The sequence below is a fragment of the Geotrypetes seraphini genome, chromosome 1 (assembly GCF_902459505.1).
Source record: "Geotrypetes seraphini chromosome 1, aGeoSer1.1, whole genome shotgun sequence".
Classification (NCBI taxonomy): Eukaryota; Metazoa; Chordata; class Amphibia; order Gymnophiona; family Dermophiidae; genus Geotrypetes; species Geotrypetes seraphini.
In genome coordinates, this window is record NC_047084.1 from 262,830,120 (window position 1) to 262,844,652 (window position 14,533).

Sequence of the window (14,533 nt, forward strand, 5' to 3'; positions counted from 1 at the left end):
TACTGGCTACGCCTCTCTTTATACAGCCCAGCATCCTTCTGGCAGCAGCCACTGCCTTGTCACACTGTTTTTTCACCTTTAGATCTTCGGACACTATCACCCCAAGGTCCCTCTCCCCGTCCGTGCATATCAGCTTCTCTTCTCCCAGCATATATGGTTCCTTCCGATTATTAATCCCCAAATGCATTACTCTGCATTTCTTCGCATTGAATTTTAGTTGCCAGGCATTAGAGCATTCCTCTAACTTTTGTAGATCCTTTTTCATATTTTCCACTCCCTCTTCAGTGTCTACTCTGTTACAAATCTTGGTATCATCTGCAAAAAGGCACACTTTTCCTTCTAACCCTTCAGCAATGTCACTCACAAACATATTGAACAGGATCGGCCCCAGCACTGAACTCTGAGGGACTCCACTACTCACCTTTCCTTCCTCCGAGCGACTTCCATTAACCACCACCCTCTGGCATCTGTCCGACAGCCAGTTTCTAACCCAGCTCACCACTTTGAGTCCTAACTTCAGCCCTTCAAGTTTGTTCAACAGCCTCCTATGAGGAACTATATCAAAGGCTTTGCTGAAATCTAAGTAAATTACATCTAGCATATGTCCTCAATCCAGCTCTCTGGTCACCCAATCAAAAAATTCAATCAGGTTCGTTTGGCACGATTTACCTTTTGTAAAGCCATGTTGCCTCGGATCCTGTAACCCATTAGATTCAAGGAAGTACACTATCCTTTCTTTAAGCAACACTTCCATTATTTTTCCAACAACTGAAATGAGGCTCACCGGCCTGTAGTTTCCTGCTTTATCCCTGTGACCACTTTCATGAATAGGGACCACATCCGCTCTCCTCCAATCCCCAGGAATCACTCCCGTCTCCAGAGATTTGTTGAACAAGTCTTTAATAGGACTCACCAGAACTTCTCTGAGCTCCCTTAGTATCCTGGGATGGATCCCGTCTAGTCCCATCACTTTGTCCACCTTCAGTTTTTCAAGTTGCTCATAAACACTCTCTTCCGTGAACGGCGCAGAATCTACTCCATTTTCTCATGTAACTTTGCCAGACAATCTCGGTCCTTCTCCAGGATTTTCTTCTGTGAACACAGAAGTATTTGTTTAGCACATTTGCTTTTTCCTCCTCACTCTCCACATATCGGTTCCCAGCATCTTTTAGTTTAGCAATTCCATTTTTCATCTTCCTCCTTTCACTAATATATCTGAAAAAATTTTTGTCACCCTTTTTTACATTTTTAGCCATTTGTTCTTCCGTCTGTGCTTTTGCCAGACGTATCTCTCTTGGCTTCTTTCAGTTTCACCCTGTAGTCCTTTCTGCTTTCCTTTTCTTGGTTTTTTTTATATTTCACGAATGCCAACTCTTTCGCCTTTATTTTCTCCGACACTAGTTTGGAGAACCATATCGGCTTCCTTTTTCTCTTGTTTTTATTGATTTTCTTCACACAAAGGTCCGTAGCCATTTTTATCGCTCCTTTCATCTTAGACCACTGTCTTTCCACTTCTCTTATGTCCTCCCATCTTAACAGTGTCGGCATTCTTGGAACCCATCTTGAATTAACCTTGGATATGCTCAACTTTTTATAAATTCTTTTCCAAACTGTATCTGCCGAGATGCCTATTTCTTCAGTTATTCAGGAACTTTAATTCATCTTTCTGACAAAATTAAATCTTCGACTTTCTTGCACATTTCTGCGGAAGTTGCTTCCACAGGTCGTCCAATGTGAGGGTCATCTTCAATGGCCTCTCTACCCCACTTAAACTGCTTGCTTCAAAATTTTACTTTGTAGATTGATGGGGCAGATTCACAATAAACTGCAGTCATGCATTCGTGGATATCCTTTGGCTTCTTCCCTTCTTTTGTGATAATTTTTATCACTAAATGATGCTCCAAATCTAGCAGTTTCTTACTTGATTCACACAAGGACTTTCCTAACATCCTGCCTTTTGGAATCTTAGACTCATAATGAGCTGCAACTGTGCATGAGTAATCTTGGTATATGTCACAACATGCACAAACTTGTTTCAACACACTTGCTACTTTCTTTCATTCTCAGGTAGATGAAATTATTGAACACACCTCATAGGTACCTTGGACATTGATGGAAAAATTGCCAACTTGAAGTCAATGGCCTGGGAGGTCGAGTAGATGTCAAGCCGAAAAAGAGTCAACACTCCTAGTCTGGGAACGGGCTGAAAAGTGCCCACAGGCCAAAAAACTGAAGTTGGGGAAAAATGAAATTTTAACCAAAAACAAAAGGAAATGAAAGAAAACAAATTATGACAAAAATGAAAGGAAAAACAATGGGAAGGCACAAAAAAAGGTTAAAGTTTGATGTATTTTGAGAGAACTCAAAAGAGATAGCTTCTCAGCTCCACGGAAATTAAGAACTCAGGTCCCGCAAGCTGACATCAGGAAGGCAGGTACCAGCATGCAGCGGTCCAAAAACATTTAAAGTGAAATTACATTTTTTGACTGTCAGTGCTACATTCCGTGGATGATATCACCCAGACGTGAGAATATGATGCCTGCTTGTTCTTGAAGAATGCATAAGTTATTTCTTTTTGAAAAAAGTGGAAGTGGATAAATAAATAACAATAAATAAGAATGCTCCACTTATTTAAATTATAGGCACTACCTCCAACGGAAGAAAAAGCCTCAGGTACGATTGCGGCAGAGCAAGAAATGCTCAAACTTCCTCCACCCACATCATAGGCAAAAAACTTCCAGAAGGAGTGTGCTGCTACCATGATTGTTTGTGTTTTTTTCACAGACGCAAGTGGGGACGTGACATTTAACAAAGCCCTGAAGAAACAGCTCTACGCTGTGAAACGTTGGTTAACATGTTGTTTCATCTTCACAGTTCATAGGCTGCAAACGATCTCAGTCCTGCATAAATAGAGTAGTGGTAGCAGCACACTCCTTCTGGAAGTTTTTTGCCGATGATGTGGGTGGAGGAGGTTTGAGCATTTCTTGCTCTGCTGCAATAATACCTGAGGCTTTTTCTTCCATTGGAGGTAGTGCCTATAGTTTAAATAAGTGGAGCATTCTTATTTATTGTAAGTTATTTCTTTGCCACCAGCAATACCTATTAGAACAGTTGTGATGCCTGAGGCTTCTTGTGTCATATCTGGGTGGGACTGCCCAAAGGCAATAATATATTGGGAATAGGTGACTAAAGATTGACTTGCTATGATAGGGCAGGTAGTGAAAAGGAGTATAATTTTCCTATTGACCCAACCTATATAAGAGCTGATAGTGGAAGAGAATACATTAAATGATCTATATATGTAGGATGCAAGAATAGCATTAACTGCATGGAAATAGACTGCAGTTCCACAGAGAAATGTTTGACATGTCGTGACCTTAGAATTACAGGGTTCTACGTGACAATTTTCAGTATTTTTAACTCCGATGACTTCAGGGTTCTATCTGACATTATCTTTATATTATCATCATGTAGTATTTGGAGAAACTCTGTTCTGGTGTTAAATTAATAAATAAATCCGCACATGTCATTGAACACCAAATTGCCCCACAAACCTCCACTTCAAATTTCTGAGAATGACTTTTGGTACAGTTAGAACCATGTAATTCTAAGGTCGCGATATATATAGTATGTCAAAACTTACAGTACTGAAATATAACGAAAAGTACCAAACTTTGATGAAGTATGCCAACCATGGATTTGTTTGGAAGAGATAAGCCAACAGCTAGAAGCTTTATGTAACAACCATTTATTAGGTAAACATTTGGTGAAGGAAGAATGGGGGGAGGTGTTATACTGTTTAGCATTATGGTGCATTCATTCATAGGCATTGAAGAAACAAAAGTGCTTCATGAGTTCTGTTATGATGTTAAAAATAAAGAGTTTAGAAAAAAAAAGACATGACTTACCTGTTGAACTTCTGATTCTCACTAACCAGTTTTCAGCATCAAATCGAGACATATTGAGAATGGAGTAGATAATAGTACCACAGAGAATGGCAGTAGCTCCTCTTATCTGCGGATCACCATGGTTAATATAATTCAGAACATCTGACACATATTGGTTTTCTGCAAAATGTAAAGTTAAAAAATAACTCTTATTTTTTTTTTAGGTTTAAACAATTTTTATTGATGCAAACAACAGCGAGAGCAATACAAAAGCACACAAATGGTGCACAGTATATGCAATGATGCATCATAAACAACATTACATCAAACATGTACAAGATAAGAGTAGCAACAGCCAACCCCCCCCCCCCTGTACTCTACTCTGGGCAAACAAGGCCAGAGGTGACGGAAGAGCACTCCAGGGCCCTGGACTCTGATGAACCCCAAAGAAACACTCCCCCCCAATGAACATACCTGTAGCTTAATGCCAGAACCTTTCAAAACACCCCCCACCTCCCCTCCCCCAGTTCCCTCCCATCCCCCCTTCCAGGATGTACTCTCCACCCCGCCCCAACATTGCTCTCTCATCCCTACAAACTGAGCACCCAATTTAGGACACCCATCTTAAAACCTCACTGCGTCCCTTTGGATGCAAGGACTGCAGATATGGCTCCCAAATATTCAAGAACATCATCTAGCGCTTCCGAGACCCTCCCGCATCTCTTGCCTCCCAGATGGTCAACTGATGCAACTGGTTCCGCCAATGCCAAAACGCAGGAGAGTCCGGAACCGTCCAACATTGGAGAATACATTTCCTGGCCAGTAAGCTTATCTTCCTGCAAAGAGCCCGGTTTCCCCTAGGCAAATGGCCATAAGCCTCTAGCAAATCCAATACGAAGTGGGCTGGAGTACTGCGCAAAATTCTACCAATCAACCCTGACATGTAGGAGATGATACGCCCCCAGAAGCGCTGGATAATGGGGCAAGCCCAAAAGGCATGCCCCAAAGTGTGTCCCCCCCCCCGTTCCACATTTAAGACACAGTGGTATAGGTAGGCCTCCACTGTAATATAACTGTGTACGAGTATAAAAGGCACGTAAGGTCACCCTATAATACATTTCTCGCAACCATGCATACGGGGTCACCCCAGGCGTCGCCCTCAAGGTACGAGCAACATCCCAGTGTCCCAAATTAATCTGCAATTCCCTTTCTTATTTACCCTAGAGTTAATGGTAATCCTTGGCTGGTAGTAAATTTTGCAAACTAGCATGAATACTGGACACCGAGAGGAACACCCCCTCCTCCCTGGCGAACAACTCCCGCAGCCTGGCCCCCAAATGCTTGCTCAATTGTGCTGTCGAGGGAGCCCACATAATGCTCCACTTGATGACATGCAAACTGCGCTCCCCAGGTCTCCCTCACCATGGTCAACAAATCTGCATGGGCCAACAGCTCCCCATCGGCCCCCAAGAGATGTTCTAATCAATAAACCCCTCTCTCTCCCCAAAATACATACTCCCGGGACTCCCTACTCAGAGGAAAGGCTGGATTACCCCGCAATAGCAAGAGTTCAGTGACCATCGGATCCCCCTCCAGGGCTCGCACTAGCCAATGCCAGGCTGCTTGCAATGCACATACTAACACACTAGATCTGAGAGAAGATGGCAGTGCCTTCCAGGGGCTATGGAGTAACGCAAACACATCAAAGGGTGCATAAAACTCACGTTCCATCTGAAGAGGAGTGTAGCTGCTAGACAAATTCAACCAGTCCTTCAAATGGCGAAGTAAACACCCATAATTATAAACCCTAACATCTGGTAAACCTAACCCCACCTTACGCCAATTCCCCAGTAGCTGAGACAACTGCAATTTCGGTTTCTTGGCCGCCCAACAGAAACGAGTAACCCCTTTATAAAAGATGCGCAAATCTTTCTTCGTCAAACACAATGGCAGAGTCTGCAACACATACAGCCATTTGGGAAAGATAAACATCTTAACCAAGCAAATGCGCCCCATCAGAGAAAGGGGACAATGCCTGACAAGTATCTAGCAAGAGCTCCGCCTGCTGCTGAAGCTTGTCCACATTAAGGTGATATAATAGGGAAACTTTCATAGTCATCAGAGGCCCCAAGTACACAAACTGCCCTTGCGCCCAGGTCAAAGGAAACCCATTCCCCCAAAGGGCCTGAACCGCTACCAAGGATGCCAACGCTTCTGATTTGTCAAAGTTTAAGCGAAAACCTGCATAGTCTCCATATTCTTTAATCAAATCCAAATAAGACCGTTAAGGAAGGCACAGGATCCGTAAGGTGTGCTAAGATATCATCCACAAATGCCGATAACTTAAAGGGAGGAGCCTTATACATCTGGACCAATCAGAGCCTCAGGTCCCTCCGCGGATGTACCGTGAAGGGGCCTAAGGCTCTGATTGGCCCGGATGCCCCATAGGATGGGCTTTAGGAGTTCAGGCCAGTCAGAGCTTTAGACCCCTTCTCGGTGCATCTGGGGAGGGGGCCTGAGGCCTTGATTAACCCAGGTTATATAAGGTCCCTCCCATGGGAGAGGCCTTATACAACTTGGGCCAATCAGAGCCTTAGGCCCCCTCCCTGGTGCATCTCAAGATGCTCCGGGAAGGGGAAGGCTCATTTTAGACAATGCAGGCAGGCCAGCTGGGAGGAGGGATTCTGCGTCCTCCTTGCATCTATGTTGAGGTAAGGGGGAGGGGACATCAGAGGTGGGGGAGGGGGCTTCGGAGGCAGGGGGAGGTCACTTAGAAACATAGAAACATAGAAGATGACGGCAGAAAAGGGCTACAGCCCATCAAGTCTGCCCACTCTGCTTACCCACCCCCTGTCTATGCCCTAATGACCCGATTTCCTTATCTTGACCCTCGTAGGGATCCCACATGGGTATCCCATTTATTCTTAAAGTCTGGCACGCTGTCTGCCTCGATCACATGCACTGGAAGCTTGTTCCAATGATCAACCACTCTCTCTGTGAAGAAATACTTTCTGGTGTCGCCATGAAATTTTCCGCCCCTGAGTTTGAGCGGGTGCCCTCTTGTGGCCGAGGGTCTCTTGAGAAAGAAAATATCATCTTCCACTTCGACACGTCCCGTGAGGTACTTAAATGTTTCGATCATGTCTCCCCTCTCCCTACGTTCCTCGAGAGTATAGAGCTGCAATTTGTTCAGTTTCTCTTCGTACGAGAGACCCTTGAGTCCTGAGATCATCCTGGTGGCCATCCGCTGAACTGATTCAATTCTGCGCACATCTTTACTGTAATGTGGCCTCCAGAATTGCACACAGTACTCCAGATGAGGTCTCACCCTGGCCCTGTACAACGGCATTATGACTTCAGGCTGGCAGCAGGGAGAGTGGGCATTTCTCCCGCTGCGGGGGGTGAGCACGGCTGAGTGGCAGCAGGTGTCTTGGCAGTGGGGGCGTGGGAATCTCTCCTGCTGCGGGCAGTGTGCGCAGCTGAGTGGCAGCATGTGTATTGGCAGCGGGGAGAGTGGGCATCTCTACCACTGTAGGAGGGGTATCACCACTGTTTGTGGGTGGGGGTGTTTGCTACCGCAGCAGGGGAGGAGTGTTGTGATGCAGCAGGAGAGAGAATGGGCATCTCTCCTGCAGCATCACAACACAGGCTTTCTAGCAGTCTCATACACTGACTGGCGCACCCCTGGACAAGTCGCTTATTTTTGTTGTAAAAAGTTGATGCCGCTTTTAGAAAATGGCTCGGCATTTTTTTTAACAATCCACCAGAGGGCTCATTTCAATGTTGAAGAGCCTATTTGCATGTCTTTGTCGGAGACTGCTAGAAAGCTCGCTATTGACTGATAATACGTTTTGACAATCCGCCGCTAAAATGCATACAGGCTAAACCATCGGTAAACAGTTTAGCAACGGCATTAAAGTTTTGAGAATCTTCCCCTCAGTTCACCTCTACTCTCCAAACCTATTCACTGGATGGAGTGAGGATCTCACACACACACTCAAACTGCAGGATTTATAATTATCAATTTAGTTTATAATTATCAATGCAGTACACAAGATAGTAAGACTTGCATCCTGCAGGCAGCTGGTGGTAAACTCAGTAGCTCTGGTAATGGGTGTTATCTTTGCAGTTAGGATCCTGTTTACTCAGGATGCTTAAGGTGGATGTTTAGTTCTATTCTCCTTCAGCTCTGGGTAGTACCTGCTCTGATAATGATAAGGACAGGGCACCTGGCTGACAAAGCAAGTAACCTGAAGAGTCTCTTCCTTAGGATATTAAGGGGTGCAGTCGTTTCTTCATACCTCCACATGGCAGCAACTTCTCTGGTTCTGTTACTTGGCCCTGGTTCTCTCTTTCTTGCTCTGTAAGCAACTGCCTTGCAGTGCTAACCTGTGAGAATATAGCAGTAGTGTCTTCTTTCAGGTCCTAAGCTGCAGGCTTAGCATGAAAGGGTCACCCTTAAAGTTACAGGTCAGAGACAGAAGATGGGACCTAAGACAGTTTGGCTGGGTAAGGGTTGGAATATATAATCAGTGTAGGGGTGAGGAGTGTAGCTACTATTGACAGCAGACCCTTCCCACTGGTTACCAAAGGCACTCCTTACCTTCTACTAGCTTCCAGAGGCTTCCAAATTGTTCTGAACAGCTATGTATTCCGGAAAAATTGGTGCCTTCCTGACAGGTGCAGAAAGCCCAAAAAAACCACAACCTCTACATCACATAAATGAAGAATATACAAGAGAAATGATCTATTACAAAACTGTCTATAAGATACTAGCTTCCCTTTTCTTAGTTGTAGTACAATCAGAACTGAACCAACATAGTTTAAAAAAAAAATTATGGCGCACAAGGGAAATATTTAGAATAGTCATATATTGAAGAAAGGGATCCTATTTCTTTTAACATTTTTCCCAATATACAAAAAACTTCAGTAAATAAATCCCTAGACATGCAAAATCCATTAGAAAATTCCACATACCATGTTGTTCTGTAGTTTCAGTGGGAGTTCTATAAAGCCTGCTGAAAAAAGCTTCAGGATATAGGCCAACAGCTGCTCCAACACAGCTTACGGCTAACGCTTTCACACTCACCCGCACCTCCTTGTCAGGAACCAACACTGAAAATATAATTCAGGAAACAAACAAACAAAAAATTAATATCACTTCTCTAGCTGTTACTAAATATCGACAAAGTAATCCACTTTTTCCAATTGAAGTCAGGAAATTTTAGGGAACAGGGGATAGGGAAAGCATCTCTAGTGTATCTGAACATAACTCACCTTGAGCTATTACTGAAAATATGTGCGCTAAATCTAAATAAATAATTTTTCAAGGCATTTCTACAGGTAAATGGACTTTCATACCTAGGATGTATGCACATAAGTTTATCTGACTTCTGCAGAGGTGATCCCAAGGAATGGCTTGGAATGGGATTAGAGATCTGTTATACCAAAGAACATGTGTAAGTGTATGCATGTACTTTCTATGGGATAATTGTCAAAGAGAAAATATGAATATCGGATCCTTTAGAAAATCAGTGTAACTTAAGATAGATACTCAAATACAGTAGGTTGGCTACGTGTATACATCACATCATAATTTACACCTTTAAGTATTGAGAAATCATGACTTGTGATTAGGTTGCATACCAGAGGCATGGCATGGCAGGTGACCATCTCTCTCACATTTCTTCTTCCTGTCCCATGGTCAGCATCTCCCTTCCCCGATCCAGTCTCTCATTTCTCACTTCCTCTTCCCTTTTCCTTGTTCTACCACCCAAGGTGCAGCATCTGTTCTCCCATTCCCTCTCCCAGTCCTGTAGCCAACATCTTCTTCCCTTTATAATACATTACAACTTCTTATATCCCACAATTTTCAACAGGAACTCATTGCAGCTTACAGCAAGATGGTTACATTTGTAGTACAGTGTTGTTGAGAAGTGAGATTAGTAATGCCAGATAAGTCTGTGGGATGAAGAGGGCTGGGACAGAGTAGAGCCTACTTAGGGAAGAGAGATGTTTTTAGGTTTTTTTTTCTGAAAAGGCAATGTGTAGGAAGTTGTCGCAGGTAGGTTGGTAGACTGTTCCAGATATGTGGTCCTAGGAACTCATAAGTGGAGCCAGGACAGAATTAATTCTTCGAGGGCCCCCTAGGCACACAAGTACACTGGGCCCCCCTGGCCCTGCCCATGCCTCACCCCTATTTATCTGTTTTGTTCTTTACTTTTTTATTTCCACATGTATTTCTTTTTTTTAAATTCAAAACAAACAAAGATTCACATACCAGTGCACAGTTTTTCTTCTATGTAACCCCCAAACATCTCTGAACAAATCCCCCTTCCTTCCCTTCCCACCTACTTACCCAGGACTTTAACTCTGAACCCTTTCCATGAACTATATAAAAGTGTTCAAATATATTATAAAGCAGTAATACTATCTGAAATATAAGTCTATATTAATAATCAAGTTTACAACGTCTCTCAACTGCCTCACTCTACATCAACCAACTGTAACCCATAGGTATGTATAAACAACCAAATCTGTAACTCCTCTAGTATGTTCCACTCCATGTATGTTAACTTGCAATGAAACAACAAGACAAGAGTCCACCAAAGAATCCAACATGAAACAAAAGAAGATTGGCAGAAAATAAGGAGATTCAAATCAGGTACTCCCAAGAACCATGCCCGATGCATTTCGCCAAACAAGGTTTTTTGTTAGTCAATGCTAACAAAAAACCATGTCTTCCATACAAACAGAACACAGAAAACACCTTTGGATAGTATGGAATATGTAATCACAAACTAACCTCTCCCCTTTTACAAAACTGTAGTATGGTTTTTAGCTATGGTGGTAACAGCTCAGATGTTCATAGAATTCTCAGCATCTGGGTTACCACCACAGCCAGCGCTAAAAAAAATGCTCTACAGTTCTGTAAAAGGGGGGGATAAAATAGAAATACGTAGACAAAGGTTAAATTGAACCACCAAGAAGCTGGACCCTGCATACAAAGCAACACCACAGAAACAGTGATGCATGTCCCCTAAAGCAAAAAAATAAATAGAAAATTTTTTTCTACCTTTGTCTTCTCTGGTTTCTGCTCTCCTCATCTTCTTGTCACTCTCTTCCTTTCATCTTCTGTCCTTCTATGCTACATCCAGAAACTGTATGCCTCCCCCTTCCATGTTTCCCTTCACCCTCATTGGTCTGGCATCCATCTTCTTCCATTCCCTCCTCCAATGGTCTGGCATCTCTTTCCTCTCCTCTTCTTCCCTTCCCTCCCCCACACCCCCATGGTCTGGCATTTCACTCTCTCCTCTCCCTTCCCCCCACTTCCATCAGCATCAGCCCCCCTTTCTTTCCCTCCAACCCAATTCCATCCAGTATTCTTCCCCCTTAAGTCTTCCCCCTTTCCCTGCACACCAATTCCTTCAGCAGTTGCCCCCTTTCTTTCCCTCCAACCCAATTCTATCCAGTATCCTTCCTCCTTTCCCTGCATACCAATTCCATCAGCTTCTGCCTCCTTTCTTTCCCTCCAACCTAAATCCATCCAGTATCCTTCCCTCTTATGTCTTCCCCCTTTCCCTGCCACCAATTCCATCAGCATCTGCCCTTTTTCTTTCCCTCCAACCCAATTCCCTCCAGTATCCTTCCCCCTTATGTCTTCCCCCTTTCCCTGCACATCAATTCCATTAGCATCTGCCCCCTTTCTCTCTCCACCACCCTTTCCACCTGGCAATGGAAACGCCCCCCCCCCCAGCAATGCCCCCCCCCCCACTGCTTCGATGATGACAACACCAGCCCTCCCCCCAGCATCAACGGATGGCAACACGGCCCCCCTTCCCCCCAATCAACGGCAACGCGGCCGGTTCAGCTCCATGAAGATCCAGCGATGACTGCGTCTGCCGGAAGAAGTAAGTGACTTGGGAGGGACATGGACTGGCAGATGCATTCATTGCGGGACCTTCTTGGAGCTCAGTTGGCCGTGTTGCCATTGATGCAGGTGGGAGGCCATATTGCCGTCCGTCGATGCCAGGGAAGGCCGGCCGGTGTTGTCGTCGTTGTCAGGTGGGGGCCCGTTGCCGTGTGAAAAAAGTTTGCATGGTAAGTCGTCCTTCAGCGAGCCTCCCTGACTATTTTGGGCCCTAGGCACGTGCCTACTGAGCCTATCCATTAATCCAGCCCTGAGTGGATGTCTGAGTGGAGTTGAACATCCTCTTCCACCATACTCCTTGAGAAGATGGAAATGGTATTTTAAAACACTGTGTGGGGTCCTTGAGTTAAGGAAGGTGTGTGAGATTGGAATGCTGTCCACTAGTCTGCTGGAGTTTTCTCCAAAGATGGACTTGTGAATCATATAGGCTAACTTATAGCGAGTTCTTTTTTCCCACAGGTAGCCAGTGTAGTTTGAGTAGCAGTGGGCTGGCCCTCTCAAAGCGGTGTGATTGGAAGATAAGCCTTGCAACTGAATTTTGAAGCAATTGTAGGCATTTTATTTCTTTCTCTGTGGAATCATAGTATAGGGAGATGCAGTAGTCTAGGTGCGGCAGTAAGACGGCTTGTGCCACCTTCCTAAAGCTGCTTTGAGACAGGGCTGGTCTGATTATTCTCAGTTGTCTCAGTCTGAAGAAAAAATTTCTTTGTCAGAGAGGCGATTTGGCCCTTGAATGATAGCGTTGAATCTACTGTAACGGAGTTCGTTATTAGCACCAATTAGTAGCACTAGCTCCTTGCAAAGTAGCTTGACTGTAATTGCTGAACCAGAGCACCCTGGTCTTTTGTTTGTTGATTTTAAGGAAATTGTTTTGGGCCCTAGTACTCAGGCTTTCAACAGCAGCTTTTATGAGGTTCAGGATGTCTTCCAGAGATTTGCCTTTCTCATGTGACTGCTGTCAGTCTACCTCTTCTGATGCTACTCCAAAGGTGTTCTGCGCATTTCCCCATGGAGGAAGGCAGTATGATGAAGCATACCTGAACAAAGCCCTCTATTGTAAGGCTCTGCATCAGAGCAGAGCACCTTTGTAGCCCCTGATTTTCCACGGATGCCCTCTTGTTGCCGTGGGACCTTTGAAAAAGAAGATATCCTCTTCCACCTCGATACAGCCCGTGAAATATTTGAACGTCTCGATCATGTCTCCCCTCTCTCTGCTTTCCTCGAGTGAGTATAGCTGCAATTTATCCAGCAGTTCCTCATACGGGAGATCCTTGAGTCCCGAGACCATCTGGGTGGCCATTCGCTGGACCGACTCAAGTCTCAGCACATCTTTGTGGTAATGCGGCCTCCAGAATTGTACACAGTATTCCAGATGGGGGTCTCACCATGGATCTATACAATGGCATAATGACTTTGGGCTTATGGCTGACGAAACTCCTACATATACAACCTATGATCTGTCTAGCCTTAGATGAAGCTTTCTCCACTTGCTTGGCAGTCTTCATGTCCTCACTGATGATCACCCCTAAGTCTCGTTCTGCTACAGTCCTCGCTAGGATCTCACCATTAAGGGTGTAAGTCTTGCATGGATTTTGGCTGCCAAGGTGCATGACTTTACATTTTTTGGCATTGAAACTTAGTTGCCAGGTCCTGGACCAGCGCTCCAGTAGGAGTAGGTCGTACACCATACTGTTGGGCATTGAGTTTTCTTCAGGCACTATGCTTTTGTCTGTTGTGTTCTTGCCTACTACATTGCATAGTTTGGCGTCATCGGTGAATAGCGTTATTTTACCTCGAAGCCCCTCAGCCAAGTCCCTTATGAAGATGTTGAACAGGACGGGCCCAAGACCGAGCCCTGTGGCACTCCACTGATCACCGCCGTCGTTTCGGAGGGGATGCCGTTCACCACCACCCTATGAAGCCAACCCATGCTGTCAATGTGTCTCCCAATTCTATAGAACTCATCTTGCTCAACAACCTGCGGTGTGGTACACTATCGAATGCTTTGCTGAAGTCCAAGTATATGATGTCCAGAGACTCCCCAACATCCAGCTTCCCCATCGCCCAGTCAAAGAAGCTGATTGTAAATCCATGTTGACAGGGATCTCGTAGAGTCTCCTTGTTCAGGATTGTATCCAATTGGCGTTTGATTAGAGTTTCCATTAGCTTTCTCACTATTGATGTGAGACTCACCGGTCTGTAGTTCACAGCCTCCGTCCTGCATCCTTTTTTGTGGAGTAGAATGACGGGACTCTACCTGTACTAAGGGAGAGATTGAAGAGCGTGGATAGCGGTTCCGCCAAGACATCACTTAACTCCCTGAGTACCCTGGCGTGTAGGTTGTCTGGCCCTATCGCTTTGTTAACCTTGAGTTTAGACAGCTCACAGTAGACAGTGCTGGGCGTAAACTCGAAATTACGAAACGGGTCTACCGAGCTATCCCTTGTCTGCAGCTGAGGGCCGGATCCCGGCGCCTTGCGGGTGAAGACTGAGTAGAAGTATTCATTTAAAAGTTTAGCTTTTTTGGAGTCCGATTCTACATAGTTCCCGTCTGGTTTCCTAAGGCGTACTATCCCACCTGTGTTTCTGTTACTAATATACCTGAAGAAGGATTTATCGCCCTTCTTGATGTTCTTTGCTAGATTCTACTCCATTCGGAATTTGGCCTCTCTGACTGCTGTTTTGACGGCTCTTGACTTGGCCAGATAGTCTTCTC

General features: G+C 44.7%; 1 protein-coding gene across 6 annotated transcripts in view; it reads right to left on the reverse strand.

Moving 5' to 3' along the window:
- Positions 1-14,533, reverse strand: part of HTT (huntingtin) — an 831,912-nt gene that overhangs the window by 551,512 nt on the left and 265,867 nt on the right. For all 6 annotated transcript variants that reach the window (XM_033950363.1, XM_033950354.1, XM_033950401.1 and 3 more), the window contains 2 exons: positions 8,865-9,002; positions 3,909-4,067 (listed from right to left, as the gene is read on the reverse strand). In XM_033950363.1, the coding sequence (XP_033806254.1) occupies positions 3,909-4,067; positions 8,865-9,002 (297 nt within the window). The remainder of the gene's footprint in view (positions 1-3,908; positions 4,068-8,864; positions 9,003-14,533) is intronic.